Consider the following 18,433-nt stretch of genomic DNA (forward strand, 5'->3'; position numbering starts at 1 on the left):
GGGTTACTGGAATATTAAAAATGACAACACAAAAAAGAACTTTTCGCATTGAAATTAATTTTAAAAACTGCAAATTACTTTTTAAAATGCAAGTCACGCATCTGGACGTTTAACTGAAAATAAAATTTGAAATTTGAAAAAAAAAATGATGGGACTTTTTCCACATCTGTATTCCCATATACAGTTCATTTTCAGGGGGGTCCCAATCGTCCCCCGTGTTTTCTCCCTTATTACATACATGCTCCAAGTCGAGAATTATTTGATGAGGCGCTCTCTTTTAGGTAAGCACAAATGCTTTATTCGAATTTCTCGAGAGGAGGATGTACCATGGGAGGATCTTATACCATGTCCCGGGATATTGGTACCATGTACTTTTAGCATATCTTTCAATAACTCATTCATTTCTAGTACTATGTTTCCCCCGAAAATAAGACCCGGTCTTGTATTCATTTTTGCTCCAAAAAATGCGCTAGGGCTTAATTTCGGGATAGGGCTTAGATTAGGAGCATACTGAAATATGTTTACTTGTGACAACCGCATTCATTGGGTAGCCAAAATACATCATATATATATATTAGTTTTTTGTTTATTGTTAGAAACGCAGTAGCAATAAATCCCTGTTAGCAAGCGATTACGAGGATGAATCCGTAATCTAATGAAGCCCCGAAGAAGCGCTCAAAAGAGTGAATTACACTGGGTGGATTGAACTGTCCGAGCGGAATGGGGGGTGCTCCTCCCTTCTGTCATACAATCCTCGATCGATCAAACTTCTTATTGCGCAATTTGCGATGTGATTTTATACAACTTTCTATGATTGTTTATTATCGGTGCCCGTTGCATTCACTTTCAATTGATTGATTTGATTCTTCAATTTACATAATTTAATTACCATGCACTATATGTAATCTTTGACATAAGGGTTATTCAAGTATTACGTCAGCATCGATGGGGCGGGGGGGGGGTTCCGATCTGCTGACTTTTGATGACAAGCTGGGAAGGGGGGCCTTTATGAAAATTCCCTTTATGAAAATATGAAATATTGTTGATGGCATCTTACTTGGGGCACCAAAAAAACGGAAAAAACCTTTCGGTAGTTATCGGGCACCTGAACTAACACATTCTCCCTAATGATAAATCCCTTACAAGAGCCACTTTAGTGATCTCTAAATGTTTCACGGATCCTTCAAGTGCACTGGAAATGTGTCCGGGTCGCTTAAGTGTTCTGGAACTGTGCAACGCATCACTCAAGTGATCCTTAATTATGCCTGGGATCACTTAAGTAATCTGGGAATGTTCCGCGGGTAACTTGATTTATGTAGAACAGCACCGAGATGGGGGGGGGGGGGGCACTTAAGTGCTCTAAAATTATGCCACACGTCACTCAAAGGATTTCTAAATGTTGCCACGGTTCGTTTAAGTTTTCTGGAACTGTGTCGCGGGTTACTTAAGCGATCTTTGAATGTGCCACGGGCCTACTTCAGTGATCTGAAAATGTACCACGGGCCACTTAAATGCTCTGGAATTGTGCAATGGGTCATTTAAGCGATCTGTAAATGTGCCGCTTATTTCATTTGATTCTTCAATTTACATAATTTTAATTACGATGCACTATATGTAATCTTTGGCATATTAATAAATTCTGATTTTGCCAGAAATATCCGGGTTCCCCCCGGGGTCCGAAGGGCTTACGTTCTTTCTTCCGACTGAGCCTGAGTGTCTCGCGGTTTCTCCAGAAATTTTCTTCATTTTGCTTTGATAAATGTCAAAGTCTCAAATTTATCTGTTTACGTAGGTGTTCATCTCGCGTCCAAGGTACCTGATTCGACATTAACGACAATTTAATATAATATATATTGCAATTTATTTTAAGTGCAGTAAACCCCCCCCCCCTTAGATGCGGTCACCCTTCTTTTAAATAGGGCAAAATAAGAATCCCCCCCCCCACCACGTATAATAAAAGCACGCATTTCAGATCCCTGATTAACGGCCACCACTGTTCCACGGACGAATTTTTTGGTCCCGCCGGTGTCCACAAAAGAGAGATTTTACTTTATTAATTTGTATGAAATCGTTCGTTAACACATTTTTGTTTGATTATAAATATCAATGAAGTCATCATTTTTTAAGGTTCAATACATCCGTCGTGTGTCGCAACGACATACCAAATGCGTCTGATTAACGACTTCAACTAGGGCTTATTTTCGGGGTAGGGCTCATGTGTTAGGAGAATCCTAAAAAATCATTCTAGGGCTTAATTTCGGGGGTAGGTCTTATTTTCGAGGAAACACGGTAGTTATAGATATATTGGTTCCCAACCTTTCTTAGGCCATGCCCCACCAAAGCATCTCTGAAATCCTGATGCTCCCTCCCAGTACGGGTACCCCCCCCCCACCCCCACCCACGGTAAAATTTCATAGTCCCATAATTTTTTTTTTTAATTTTAGAAAAAAAAATTTGCTTTGTTTCCTTAAATTTTTGAAACCAGGGGTCTTTGCTTCCCCCTCCCCCCCGCCTCCATTTCTATTACTTAGTCAAAAGCAGTGGTTCTCTTAATCTGGGGGTCCTCAGAGAGACTTTGGGGGGGGGGAGTCCGTGAGCTTGGATGAGAATACAAATTAACCCATTGCTTTTATATTGCTATACATAGAATATTATTTTCTAAAGGAGTTCGTGGCCTTCATTTTTGTTAATTTTAATTGGCACAGGTGGGGGGACCGTGGACTTCATCTTACAGGCAAAAATTTCCCGTGGAACACAAAACATTAAGAATCCTTAGCCGAAACCCTTCCACCCCTTCATAAAAAAACTCAAATTGCCTCAAGCTAAAAATCAACCTGACATCTTGCGGGGGTTTCGGGCTCCACGTTGGGAATCACCGAGTTAGACATTCACTGCTTTTTTCTGAATTTTCTTTGTGGTGAAAAGCGCTTCATCAACTTGCATCCGATTCCTCTGTTTAGTCACTGAGACGACTGAACAATTTACTTTCGCATGAATAGAAATTTAAAATGTATTCTTCTGACTCCCCCCCCCCCTCCTTCTCCAATCGCGTAGTGAAAAGGGTCTTCAACATTTCAGACATTGCGGGCCAAACTGAAAACTTCCGTGAAGCCCGCGGGCCACCGAGTCATACCGTAGTGTAGTTATTACAATCAACAATTCTGAAATTATTTCTCTCTCAGTAGTTCTGCAATACATTTCTTTAAGTAATTTTGTAATTATTTTAACTAGCTATAATAGCCGGCGCTGCCCGGGATTTCATCAATTACTGTGTGGGAGGATTGAAAATATGACAAACCTTCATGAAGGCATAAACGAATTGGAGTTTTGGAGATTAGCATTGAAGGACCGGACGCGTCCCACCTCAGAAACCGGGACGTTTCCACCTCTTAGAAACAAAAGAATCTTCGAAAAGTTCGTAACTGTCACCACACACACACCATCTTATGGAATAATCTACCTCATCAATAATCACCCACCATCTTGCATGGAATATAAACAGTCTAGTTCTTAGATTATGTAACTGAATTAGAGATTATGTATCTAGATATCATTATATTGCTGTTACATGAAGCAATATCGTTTATGCAGATTTAAATCTCTACTTTTCGTTAGCGCCCTCTAGGGGCTAAGATTACGAAAGAAAAAAAAATCGACGAATCAGAACAGAAGCGTAAAAGATTACCAGAACCATAATTGGTCTATCGGGGTCCCAAACACCACTATAAAAGCAGTCCATACCCCCCTTCATCTAGTGTCACCACATGCGAGCGAATGTCGCATGAAGCCGTAGCGTTTGGGCAGATTTAGTCAAATTTTTATTTTTCGTAAAAAGTCAGAGTCCTCTAGGGATAAGGATTGCGATGGTAGACACGGGCAAATCAATGTCGGAAAGAAGCAGATGCCCGTGTCTGACACGGGCAAATCAATGTCGGAAAGAAGCAGATGCCCGTGTCTGACACGGGCAAATCAAGCAAGTGGACAAATTTAGTAACCAACCAAATTATTTGGTTATTAATCTTAGTATCGGATACTGCCATAAAAAGCGATCATCCGTCATGATGATCATTAGTCGAAAATTGAGGGTCATTCAGATTAGCCGAGTGTCTACGGATTAATGATTAATTCAAGTAAATGTCGGTTAGTATGAATGAGATGCAAATGAGCAGTTTTGGAATTGCTACCAGCAGATGGCCGTATTAAGTTGTATGGGATAGGCATGCACCAACGTACAGTAGGCTATATAAGATACAATGCGGGTTATTTGCAATGTATTCCCGTTTATAACTAGATATCTGTGTGCTCCGATGATGATGTCCTTCATTTCTCACTCGTGACGTGCGAAAATTCAATGCCAGCGACCTCACAGAAAGGTTAGACAACAATAATGGAAAATCACCGACTTCTAGAAAACCGGCGAATAACTTAATGGGCGAAAACATGGTTTCTTCAAGAAAACATGTGCAAGGATCTGTTCCTGTTTAAAATACTGATGTTTCTGGACATATCAACTCTAAAAAAAAACACCCCTTTTATAGAAGAGCAATGTGATTTTTTTTAACCCTCTCGCTGGCATTGACGAGATATCTCGCCTTCTCAAAAGACTGTTATTTTAGCAATCACATATTTCGTAAAGTTCAGATTTATCATTTCCTTCATACACTCTTATAAAGTCTGACTCCCGATCGAATTTTTACAACGAATATTAATAAAAACAAATTATATAAGAAAGAATATACTGCATCCTAATAATTAGAGCCCGGAGGAAGTTTAGGCACTAAAAATGCCTAAAATAGGCACTAAAAAAATGCATTTATACTTTACATATAAGAAAGAAAAAAATAACTGAAACTAAAGTATTAAGGGTCCAAAAACTAGCTGAAAAATTGGTTGCATTTAACCCCTGTACTGCTTTAATTATGGTTTTATAATGGCATTATCATCCGAGTTAAACTGATTTCAAGACCAAAATTAAACGCTAGTAGACCCTCAGGATTAGGTTAATTACAGGGCCACCATTACCAGACGCGGAGCCCTTAGAGAAAATAATCTGTGAGGCTCCTTGGAGTTGCGAGTAATTCTTGTTTATTTATTGTATTATTTGGAATATAATCATTATTATTTCTATAGTTGATACATAGCTACCTTGTTCTGTTGTAGTAAAAAGAAATGAACTTTTTTCATATTACCACATACGCGGGACTCCTTCAACAGCGGAGGCCGCATCTGTCTCACACCCCTGAGGGCAACTCTGGTCGATTTGATCGAATACTAAATATATGTATTTAAACTAACCTAGCAGAGCCCTGTCTGCTTCTAACTCGCTTGTGTGAGCGACGACGACGTCAACTGATGACCTCTTGCCACAGTCATTGGTCAGCGAATTCCTGATTTTCTTCTGCTTTTCTAACACGAAGCAAAATCATTCACGTCCAACGCCGCCATCCTGTCAAAGCAACGTTAATGCATTTGGCAACACCAAGTTCCCTATCTCTCAGATCACTTATTCGCCTTAAAAAGGGGCTGGAAGATGTGTGGAGGGGGAGAGGGGATTTCTGATGGTAATTAGTACCGAGAGAATCGGGAAAATTTTAAAAAGAGCAATTCTTTTCTTCCCAATGCTCAAAATATCAAAGTTTTACAGAATATATGGCCTCTGAAATTCACTAATAAACTTAAAAACATGTTAAAATAGACATTTACGGCAGGAAAATTTCAAAAAAGGCATTTTTTACCAAAAGAAAGTTTGAAAATAGGCAAAAAAAAAAAAAGGCATTTATGGCATTGTGCCAGACTTTCCGGGCTCTACTAATAATAATAATGATTTTTGTCTCATTGAAATTAAAGGAAAAAGAAATAACTTCACGAATCCCTCTTAAATATTGGATCCTTTCATTGGAACACGGGTCTTGAGTTATGAAGAGAGACTTCATTTTTTGAATATGTTTACATTGGATGAACGCAGGTGTCGAGGAGATATGATCGAAGTGTTCAAAATTTTCAATGGGATGGATAGGATGCACCACGAACTTTTAGTACACCGCCAATCGACTGCTTTTACAAGGGGACACCAGTATCGATTGGTGAGGGACAATGCAAGGTTATGGTGTCGCAGGGAATTTTTCTCCAATAGGGTTGTTAATAAATGGAATAGCTTACCCCCGAAGGTAGTAAATTGTAACACAATTGACACGTTTAAAAAGAAATACGATAAACATGTTGGGGTAAATCGAGAAGCTCTGTCCATACTTAGAATAAGACAACCATAAGTATTCTTTATGGGCATTGTATAATATTTTATCACGTGTATATATTGTTTATAATTTGTGTTAATTGCATTCTTAATTGGCTTGCTGTATTTTTGAAATATATGGCATCCATATTTTTATGGGCGTCTTTTTCTCAGCCACCTCGTTGGGCATTTTGCCTGTTGTGGTGTTGTAATTGTATTGCATAAAGTTTTCTATCAGAAGCGTACGACTTTCGTAAGGAGGGTACGCACACGGGGTTTCGGGGGGGGGGGGGTTTCCAAGGAATTTATACCAGAGAATTTTGAGTTAGTAACCCATAAAAAGCATTTTAAATTAACAGAAATTGATTAAGGTTGTATATTAAAGTATTTTGTTTCGAAATTTTAATTATTTACGTACGTCTTATTCAAGAACTAAAAAAACATTTAAATTTGGGTTACAATTATGTGATGGTAACTCGCGGGAAATTTCCCACATTCATGGGGGAAGAATTGGCCAAAATTTGTACAAGTGGGAAATTTCTTGGCATTTTTGTGGGAAATTTTAAGAGTTTATCAAACAAAAGAATTTTTGGGAAAAAAAAAATGAAAAAAATTAATGCAGTGCTATAATTTTCTATTGTAAAATACTTAACTACGCAATTTTTCCCTTTAGATGGCGGTGCACTTTGATGGCGACTTATCCGAGGATGAAAGTGAAAGGACGTGGGTTCGGTCAACACCATCTACAGAACAAGGCCTCCGCACGAAGCTTGTGACGTCACTTCAGAAGGCCATTTCACCTATTGCCATTGGATATTGCAGGCCGACGCATGCGATATCTTTAGCTTTTTTTGCAGTATATCCAATGGCAATAGGAGAAATGGCCATCTTCATTCACGTCACGAGCTTCGTGTGGAGGCCTTGTTGTGTAGGTGGTGTTGGTTCGATTCCCCGTAGAGGCAGTGCCGTCTTAACGCATGGGCCCACCCGGGCACGGCCCGGGGGCCCCAGGAGAAAAGGGGCCTCACATAAATGAGATTCGGTTGAAATTTTCTAGAATTTAGGAGGTAGGGCCTCAGGAAAAGCAATTGGCCCGGGGGGTCCACGATGCTCTTGAGACGGCCCTGCGTAGAGGCAGTTGAATTTTCTCTCTTCCCGAAATATATCTTCGCATCAGCCAGCTGTTAAAAAAAAACCTTCGTATAAACTGAGTTTGTTTGTCCTTTTATTTTTAACATAATGCACGAAATTACACCCGGAAAAAAACTCTTCCATTTTGTTTTTGCATGGCTACACTGCAAATGTTTGTACGACGCCAGCACGCTTTTTTCCCGTACTAAGCAAATACACGCGTAATTTTGCGTTTTTCAGGAATGTGTCTCGTTTTTCTACCTGTATTGCAAATACTGAATGATCCTAGGTTTACGTACAAGACGAGGAAAGACGTACAACCCTTTATTCGATCAAGTTGATGTAAATTTGCATGAAAATATTCATGTAATAATAGGTTTCAAGTCAGATGTTTTCTTTTAATTTTTGAAATCTCTATCGGGGTGTTCCAATTTTTTTGAAACACGTATTCAAAATCTATTTTATGCAGCCGATATTGGAAGATGAAAATGCAAATTGTAACCATACCCCCCCCCCCCCTGAATTTAGGCTTTCGAACTTGAGTATTTACGCGAGAGCACCGCTCCCGTAAATTTCTGGGGTGCTCTAATTTTTTTCAAAAAGACGTGTAAACGCAGAAAATTAAGCCACGGCTTCATGATGAGAAATTACGGTTATGATAAATATAATTTAAATTTATTCGAAGGTTTTTCAATTTTTTTTTTCTTCAAATTACTCCGAAAGAAGAAATTTCATAGTTATTTTGATGTTTTGAAAAATGTGAATTTCAATTTCACAAACTGCATTCATCAGTATCTATGAACTACTATTTCTACGTAGCATATTACATCACAATTATAAGTATTACCGTATATAAAAAAAAAATTCTTCTTATTAAGGCCGATATTACACTATAAAAGTTTTATAAAAGTAATTTTTTAAAAAACCAAACAAATGCAACCTATTGCAATCGAGCGAATGTAATTCAATTGTTCTGAGCATTTATAGGAAACATTTTTTTATCAAACATTTATGAATATTAAAAGTATTATTATTTGTACAGTCGACACTCGTTATAACGACCCCAATTTCTTGCGGCCATTCCATTACACATCGACCGGTAGGATAAGCCCCAAATGTTTTCATATAACGACTATCATATATGTTTTACTTTCGATATTACGACCCTACCAAATAACGACGTCCGTTCTCAACGGGACGAGGGGGGGGGGGATCGTTATATCGATCGTCGACTGTGTTAACGCAAAATACAAGATTACATGAGAGAAAAAATTGTTGAGAATGTGGGCGCCGCATTTTTCTCAATGATAAAATTCAACTGCGGCGCTTGCGTTCAGCAATTTTTTTTTCCCGCTATTATTTTTCGACTGCCCAAAAAATAAGAAAATTTTGTTTTTCCGACTCACCTGAACGGAAGTGACGTATCCTAAAACGAATACGAAACCGAGGACACCGCGGACCACAACATGGGACGGGGGGACGACGACTTTCGATCCGGATCCGTCAATCATCATCATATCGTCGTCAAAAGCTCGTCGACCGTGGACTCCCCGGCAAACCGACAGATTCCTCTGGATGATGATGGACCAAACGACGACGAATCCCGTCCGATCCCAAAAAATACCATCCACCAAATGGTCATGGACGGCGTGTCCGCACCCACCATCAATGAATCCATCCCCCCCCCTCTTTCTACCACCTTCTCTGTGTACGCCGCTGCTGCTGCACCTTTACATGCTGTTTTGGGCCTTTTGATGCCGGCGAAGCGCGAACTTCACGTCATAATAGTGGGAAAAAAAAGCAAATAATAATTAAAATACAAGAGAAAAAAATGGGAATGCACACACACACACACTAACATTCTCGGGTATTCGCCCCCACAATCTTTTTTTTTTTTACTCACTTTTATTTCATTTTAGCGCATGGCTTGCGATGGCCTATGGCTAACGCTGACGTCATTTGCAGCGGGGGGGGGGGGAAAGAAACAACAACGGTCTATGTGCGTATAGTATTATGGGTGGGGGGAAAGAGCAACATATCCATCCGCACACGCACTTTTTTTTCATTTCCACAGAGAATCTGCTCATCATCTCTGATATCTGAAGGGGAAAAAAGAAAATCCTTCATGCAGGTGGTATAGATGAATGACTTTCCTCTCGCCCTCTTGAAGGAGGCGCCCACTTCTCATTATGGAGACACACACAAGGCTTTCTCTCTCTCTGTGTCTTAACAATTGATACCATTAGGGAGTTAGTCGCTGGAAACGAAACCTAATTATGATGTATTGTAATTGATGATTCCCATTGAAGAAAGAGATATTAGAGACCGGATAGTTTTTCCTGAAGGTGCTAATTGATGGCCTTCAAAAGAAGTCTGACTCAGGGCCCCCGGGTTGAGCTTCGTTTTTTTTTACATGATGAATCAGAGCATGGGGGGGGGGGGACCTTCAAACTTTCTCGAGTCGCTAACAGAAGTCGCTTAAATTTAAAGGGGGGTCCCGCACGTTGAGTCCTATTTTTTGTTGCATGATGAGTTAGAGGAGGACGTAGAAAAGTTCTGGACTGGAGGTCAGAATAATATTTCTTGCTTAGAGCCAGGCACGTCATTTGGGGGGGTCGGGGCCCCCCCCCCGGCTTTTGAAAATACACTACAAATGGTATACATATATACAAATATATATATATATGCATGCATTGAATACATATTCTTTGCCCCCTCCCGGAAAAAGTTGAAATGACGGCCCTGCTTAGAGCTCTACTGTAGGCTTTGGGAGAACTCTAGTACCAATTTGAAATCGATAAATCTCGTATGAATCTGACTCAGCTCTAACTTGGGGGGGGGGGCCCTAACTGAATTTTATGTGTTTTGTGTTATTTCTTTTACATAATGGATTAAGGTGCAGAAAAAATTGTGAACTGGGAATCAAAATAACGTGTGCCCCCCCCCCCCCGAGAGGCATACTGCAGAATTTTAGGCAGTCTAACACCAATTAAATTGAAATTGGTTGATGTACGAACCTCTGCCTGGGCTCTCTAATACTCGAGATCTTACAGTGAAATGTTTATTTTTTTTTGGCATGGGGATGATGTCGGAGAAAAATTCTGGATTGGAAGTCCAATTTTTATATCCTCGCATCAAGGTCTAATGCGGGGTTTAGAGCTTCCAGCACCAACTAAATTGAAATTGATGAATCTTATATGCTAATTTCCCCCCCCCCCAGCCTCGGGTTCAATTTTTTTTTTCATAATAAATTGGGATCGGAGATGAATGCTTTAGTTCCAGGACCGCACATAGGCAGACGCGAATTGAGGCCGTAGAACTGAAATAAACTAAAGTGCATTGAATACGTAATCCGTCGTAACTGCCAAAGTCCTAGCTGGAAATTAAATAGTAACTACCTGTATTTAGGTATCGCCAACAAACCTTATTATACAGCATGTTCAGGAAATCCTTACGGAAACCCTTAGGGTCGCCTGGCAGTCCAGTGGTTAGGGAGCTAGCTTCTGACTGTGCAGGTCTGGGTTCGAATCCCAGTTCAGGCATGGATGTCTACTAATACTAACAAATTCCCTGGACAGATCGTAGAGATCTCTTGGCAATTAGCACGTATAATATTTAAAAAAGTAAAAAAGTCAACTTCACATCTTACCCCAAGGAGCACCAATAACATCTTGGGAGCATCAATTTAGTGCCCCCAGGGGTTTATAATAATTATTTGACATAATTATCACACTGTGGATATAGATTCTCAAAATTCTTCATTTTCTGTTGCATTAATATTATGATTTATTTTTTATTACAGTAATGTTTTTCAACGGAACCTGTCTTTTCAACGGAAAAAAAATCGTCCCGTGATTTCAATGTCAAAATGCACATTGAAAAACCCGGATTAAACGGTCTTCTAACGCGGAAACGGAAAGTAAAATTGTATCCTTTAAAAAAAAACGGAAAATTTCACACAACACACTGTGAGTGTTTGGAGACCAAAGGATCATACAAAATGTTAAAGTACTCCACCGGAACTTTGTACGTAATCCATGCTTGGAGAAATGCGAGTTCTACATCATCCACCATTACTTAGATTAGCGAAAATCCGTTTGTGTAGTATCAGCGGTTCTCAACCGGTGCTCCGTGTGCAACTTCCAGGGGCTCCGCGGCGGAAAATGAAATGAATCAGTAAATTTTATGGATAAATAAATAAGAGAGGCCTACAAGGTTCTGCCATAAAAATAATTATGTACAAAAAAGGACTCCTCGAGTCAAACAGGGCTCCGCCATAGAAATTATATACTGAAAAGGGCTCCGCGAGTCAAAAAAGGTTGAGAACCGCTGGTGTAGTTGATGCTGTGGCTTTGATAAGCCATGTTTAGTACAGCAATCTGAAACTGTGACAAAATTTTTCGGAAAATCAGGCCTTACACCACGTGAGAAATCAGTGTAAGGGTTGAATTTCCTAATGATATGCAAAACTTACAAAAGTGTTTGCAAGATGTGTGCATTCCGTGATCGCAAGGCTGACCAGGGCCGGAATTAATCAGAGAGAGGGAGGCAAAGGGGGTGCCGAATTTACGTGGGAACGAAAACACCGTAATAAAATCATCGAATTTTACAGTGGTAGGGGCGGCAAAATAATGTTGCTCTTTCCCTCATAAAATTCCTAGTTAAGATGGAGAAAAATATGTATATGTTATCTATACTGCCAAAGCCCGAAATTGGCAAATTCGTGACGGGGCCGGTCATTTCGCGAATTTGCCAATTTCGTTAAATATTAACCGGGTTTCGGTCACTGACGGCCAGTTCGCGACGTGGTCGGTGATCCCTTGCCAACGTCCGATAACAAAAGACATGATTAGGGATCATCGTCAAGTTGGCGTATTGTACTCGCGACAATTATGTTCACGTGAGTTATGGCAACCCATCAAACCATAGTCACGATGCGGTAATCATCCCCCCCCCCCACCAATTTTGCAGGAAAAACTGTTTATAAAATTCTCTTTATAATTTTTCCCTCAAAATTAACTTTTTTTTTCTTTCGTCATATGGCTAATCCAATACAGCTGCCATAAAGAAACATGTATCACACGTTGGCGCTTAAAAAATGCGTTTGGCTCCTACCGGGCTGTCTTATATCAGCACATCGAGCTTTGGCCGCCAGGGATTTCCGGCCGCTTCGTGAAACAACCTGCCAAAGTTCAAATCCTTTCTGCATTCCGGACTTTGGCCAATTCGCGAAGTGGCCCGCCCCGTCGCGAATCGGCCGCACTTTCAGCTCTGGCAGTAACGCATACAATCTTGGTTTTATCAGTCTCTATCTTTGCAGCAACAATATTTTTACTGGCTTAGTTCAATTTCATCACAGTCAGTTGTTTGTTTAGTGTTGCTACTTCTGCTTTATGTTCTTCGTCATCGGCAGTTATCCTCCATTTCATAGGAAACCCCCATTAGTTATCCTTTGAAGACATATGGTTCATTAACCCCCTTCGCTTACAAACGAATTGGCAAGAAATTCGGATACTGTCTATCGGACGAATCGGCAATAAATATATTAACCTCGTCCTAACCTAACGTTAAAGAAAAGGAAGGAAAAAAACACAAACGAAAAAAAGAGTAAGACAGTATAAAAGATAAGGTGATAAGAGTGTATACAAAGTTAGATTGCTTTTCACCCTCACCCCACCATTTCACTCTTAGAAGAAAGATACGCCATATGTGAGGGGAAAAAATCACTATACAAAAAACCAAAAGAAAATTATGAGGTTGCAACAAAGCTTCGGGATGATCAAGAGAGAGGAAAGAAAACAGAGCGAACTTGTTTGAATTCACATTCCACTGGCGTTTGGACGCAATATTACGTCCTTTGATCGTAGGTAAGTGTTTAAGGCAGAGTATATCAATTTCTTTTTCTGTGTCAGTTTGTCCAAGATGGCGCATGGCCCGAATGGATCAAGTTTATACGACCAATTGTATCGCTTCCCCCTATTCGTCTAATTGTATACTTTATTTCAAGCTAAAACCACTTATACTCGGATCAATATTTTTTACTGTTGAAACTCTTCTTATATATATGAGGATCCCTCCTTCTTTTATACGTCTGTAAGTAGGTGCGCGGTAAGAATTTTTACGTGCCCCGGGAATGTCGGGTAATAGACTTTCCAGCCTTATCCCAAGAACACAAGAGAGAAACATATGTATGTACCCCATGCACAACTACTTTTATTAAACACGTAAAAGAAGGAGGGATCCTCATAAATATTGATAAGAGTATAAATGGTTTTTTAGCTTGAAATAAAGTATACAATTAGATGAATAAGGGGAAGCGATACAGTGTGGCCGTATAAACTTTATCCATTCGTGCCATGCGCCATTTTGGACAAACCGACACAGAAAAAGAAATTGATATACTCTGCCTTAAACATTTACCTACGATCAAAGGACGTAATATTGCGTCCAAACGCCAGTGGAATGAATTCAAACAAGTTCGCTCTGTTTTCTTTCCTCTCTTTTGATCATCCCGAAGCTTTGTTGCAATTTTTTTTTTTAAAAGACGGGTGTCTTACCGATCCGCAATACCTGATTAAAGAATCATACGCCTGAATAATCCGGAAGAACTAGAAATAACATGACCAGAAAAAAACAACATACAATTCGAGAGGAAATGCTTATGATTCCTAAAAAAAGACCGAAACTTCCCATACACACACCACCAATGGATCCATCAATGGGATCCATTCTCCCAAAAAAAAAAAAAGCCATAAAAACCGAGAGTGACAAGTTCGTTCCAATATGTATGGCACTAGTCAATCTTTTCCTCTATTCTTTTCGGCACCTGACACAGATACCACTCGCTCTACACCATGAGATTTGTGTCGCTTTCGGCCCATTCTGGTATTGTACCAACACAACAACACCCCCACATGTCAAATCTCATTTTCTCTTTCTCTCTTCCGTTGTAAAAATGCCGGCCTTCGATATGTCCCTTTTTCCCCCCATTTAAAAAACAGACAAAAAATTGGGTCGCATCGCTCTCATATGTATCGGGCGCTCTTCCTCTGTGACGAAACTCCCCGAACTGTCCCGATGGCCGATACAATAGGCGAACACAACAGGAAACCGGACCGGGCTCGTCATCTATTCTACCTAAGGTCACGGAGGTTAATTTCGGACCATGTTTTATATATGGCTTCCCCCTTTCCATTTATTTTCAATTGGATTTAACGAGACTTTCCAATATGTTTGAGCACTTCCTAGTTATAAAGACCATTTATATATTACTAGAGGGCGAAATGGTATGGCGGGAACTGACAAGGTTGTAATCTATTTATTCTTGTGTTTTAAATGAACGATGTGTGTATTGGGAATTATTTATATTGTCTCTTTTTTGATGGATTCCAAGGACTTCTGAAATAGATCGCGAGGGAATCGGGGCTTATTTTCCACGCCATTCATGGACTATGGAGTTTTTTTCTCAATGTCGTTCTTAGCACATGGACATTTCCAACAGGAATATCTATTCATTGTGCATATATTTTACGTTTGGGGGATCTGATCCTGAAGTCATATGCCCCCCCCCCCCCCTGCGGTCTTGGGTATTCAAAAGCATAAATGCTCAAACTTTGGCCCGCGGGGTAAGTATGGCCTTCGGAGTCATCTGAGATGGGATCCGTGACCTCAAACCTAATTTTGTAAAATTGAACTAAGCCGTGCGTTTACGGATTACTTGAGGGACTTATATTGCAGTTCCAAGTTAGTTAAGTGGCCCGCGGCTCATTCAATCAATCATGACCCGCGACATGTTCACCTATCCCATAAGTGACCCTCGGCAGAGTTCCAGCCCGCTGCACAGTCACAGATCACTTGATTGACCCACGGTGCAGTTCCAGATTATTCAACTGACTCGCGGCATATTTACAGAATACTTGAGCAACCCACGGCACAGTTTCAGAGCACTCAAGTGACCCGCAGTGCAGTTCACGATAGCTCAACAGCCTGCAGTTCTCAACTGACTTGCAGCATATGACTATTGCGGCAACTGACTTTAAGCTCTAGGACGGACCAAATGGGTCTCTAGAGCTGCATAGTGTATGCTTTATCTTTTGTTCTGTTGTCTATATTTATTTTATTTTGTATATTATTTGTATTTTGTATTCATGTATTTATGTGTGCTCTTTTGCTATCATTAAAAAAATATATACATATATACAGGGTGATTATAAAAAAACTATCCCGACATATGGGCCCCTAACTATCATACCATTCACAGAAACTGAATGAAATTTTGGCATAAGGTATTTTGAGGTATGCGCTCAAGAATGATATGGAAAACAACAGTGTCACTCTAACAGTTACGGTTACAGTGAGAAAATTTCGAAAATATCAAATGGCAACACCAAGTTTTTTGTATTGGAATGTGATCTCCATTGTGAAAACCCCTAAATAGCGTTCGAACGGCAACTGTAGCATGAAAATCACCGACGGTAGATAGGCTAAAAGTGAGGACAACCAATAAGGACAGAGAAGCAGCATAAAATAAAGCATTTTATTGTGTTTCACAAATTTGACCTTGTGGAGGACTAATCAGGCTGGGATCTCAGCCGAAGAAACGGTGTGACGAACATTAATGCTCTGGTGCACGGCAAAGTCCTTTTTCCTTGCCTAACTCCGGGGATTTTCGTGCTACAGGTGCCATTCCAACGCTATTTAGTGTTTTTCAGTATGGAGATCGCATTCCAATACAAAAAACTTGGTGTTGCCATTTGATATTTTCGAAATTTTCTCACTGTAACCGTAACTGTTAGAGTGACACTGTTGTTTTCCATATCATTCTTGAGCGCATACCTCAAAATACCTTATGCCAAAATTTCATTCAGTTTCTGTGAATGGTATGATAGTTAGGGGCCCATATGACGGGATAGTTTTTTTATAATCACCCCGTATATATTTATGGATCACTTGAGTTATCTGCGGCACAGATTCAGAACACTTAAGTGACCCGCGGTGCAGTTCCTAATTGTTCAAGTGGCCCGTGGCACATTCTCAGATCACTCAACTGACCTACGGCATATTAACAGATCTCTTGAGCGATTCGCGACACAGTGTTAGAGCACTTGGGTGTCTCACGATAAAGTTCCAGATCATTCAAGTGACCCCAAACCGCATTTACAAATCGCTTGAGTGATCTGTGATACTTAAGCGGCCTGCACAATTCCAGATAAAAAAAAGTGGCCCCCATCACGTTATCGATAAAATGGAATGGTCCTTCACTCTCCTAAAGTTTGAGCACCCGTTTTCTAAGGGAGAGCCACGGCAATTGGTTAAGGAGAGTGTGGGTACACAGAGAGCTGTAAAAAAACAATTAATTCAGCTGTAAAGAAATAAAGCTTTGAAGTGAAATATGCTAGGATAAAAAATGTCTCCATAGAGAGCCTAGACCATTTGAAGCACATGACCCGGGGGCGTCATGCCAGCTGGAAGCATACATGATAATATATCTATTATCATCATATTACCATCTTCATATTGTTACGAACTATAGGCGATAGATGGCGCAATTCTTTATCGCGGTCTTCTTTTGGCAACGGGAGCTGATGCCGGTTTCGGTTTATTGGAGAGGGATGCTATTGTTGAGAATTTAGCTAATTGGTTCAGCTATTTGATGTTTTATTCCGTGATGTAATAACATGATCAAGAGTTAACAAATAATTAACATTTATTTAATTAACTTTGCGAGCGAGAATTAAGCGACCGACTGATACAACAACAAGACTCTACAATATTATACAGTAGAGAACATTGGTCAGAAACGTGAGCTCAGTTTAGCTAGTGGAGCCGAAGAGGGCGCGCGCGACACGACTGCCATCTCGAGGAATATTCGTCGCCACAATACTCCCCCGTAGATTAAACGCCCGCCTGAAAACGGACTTAGTTTTGCCGCCAGATTTTGTGTTACATGCATTAGGTATGGGGCACATTAACAACACTGGGAAAGGAAGACGTGTTGGCTTCTTGTTGGATGTATGCAGGCTTTACCCGATAAATAGAAATATAAACTTTCTCATTGTTAATTAGTAAGCAAAAAGTTTTTAGAGTCTCTAGATACGACATGATATGGCGGAACCAATGGACGTCTCACAGCATCAGTTCGTAGAAAGACGTGAGAACAATCCTTCAAGTCCTTTGAAACGAATACTGCTTGTGTGGCATGGTTAGAAGCTGGTGTTGGTCGCAGTTTGGACATGTGTTGGCGAATCCTCTAGACGAATACAGGTGCTGGAACTGGCAGTTGGTCAGAACTTTGGATGAGTTCCCCGGGAAGTCTGAGGACAGTTCCGAAAACTAGTTCAGATGGTGATGATTGCAGATCTTCGCGAACTGTTGATCGAAGAGATAGCAACACCAAAGGTAGAGCCTCGCTCCAATGCACTGGGTCTACTGCCATCAGAGCACTTTTCATGGTTCGATGAAATCTCTCTACCATCCCATTGGCTTGAGGATGGTAAGAGGTAGTGTGAATTCGCTGAACTCCGAGTAACGTGGACTGAATCTGGATCGGTTTCTGGAACGGTTGCGAAAGCGAGTGCGGCTGTGACTCGAATGAGATGAATTGTTGCTGCTAAACTGTTGAAAAGCATTTTTCTGTTCGGCAATTTCTGTACGGAGGGTGCTGACCTCGGAATGAGAATCGACAGTCGCGACTACGGTACTGTTTCTGGATACCTCACAGACTTTATCGGCGATTGCAGCAAGCTTCCGAATATTTGTAGATTCATCACTACAAGCACTGAGAATCTGCTGTACATGCGAGGGTAACCGTTGGGTCCACAACGTGCAGAGTGCGCTTTCGTTTAGTTTTCCGCCATTGAGACTTTCCATTTCACAAAGCAATTGTGATGGACGTTGATCACCTAAATGCAAATCGTTGAACAATAATCGAAGCCGTGAACTTTCCGATTGCTCAAAATATGCAAACACGCGTTTTTTGAGCGTGTTATAGGGGGCTGAACGATAATGTCACGGACACATTTCAAAACGTTTGAATCTAATGACGCGACAACAGAATGGAATTTTGTTAAG

The 18,433-nt window shown here is 40.4% G+C and overlaps 1 protein-coding gene across 1 annotated transcript in view; it reads right to left on the bottom strand.

The window, feature by feature from the left end:
* LOC149080711 (A disintegrin and metalloproteinase with thrombospondin motifs adt-2-like) overlaps positions 1-9,130 on the bottom strand; it is a gene marked incomplete at its 3' end in the record, with an annotated part of 73,226 nt that extends 64,096 nt beyond the window's left edge. The window contains exon 1 of the mRNA XM_089237341.1: positions 8,770-9,130. Within this exon, the coding sequence (XP_089093467.1) occupies positions 8,770-8,880 (111 nt within the window). The remainder of the gene's footprint in view (positions 1-8,769) is intronic.
* Positions 9,131-18,433: the final 9,303 nt, after the last annotated feature.

The sequence above is a fragment of the Pholcus phalangioides genome, unplaced genomic scaffold (assembly GCF_987345545.1).
Source record: "Pholcus phalangioides strain wild (caught in Gottingen) unplaced genomic scaffold, Ppha-v1.0 ptg000010l_1, whole genome shotgun sequence".
NCBI lineage: Eukaryota > Metazoa > Arthropoda > Arachnida > Araneae > Pholcidae > Pholcus > Pholcus phalangioides.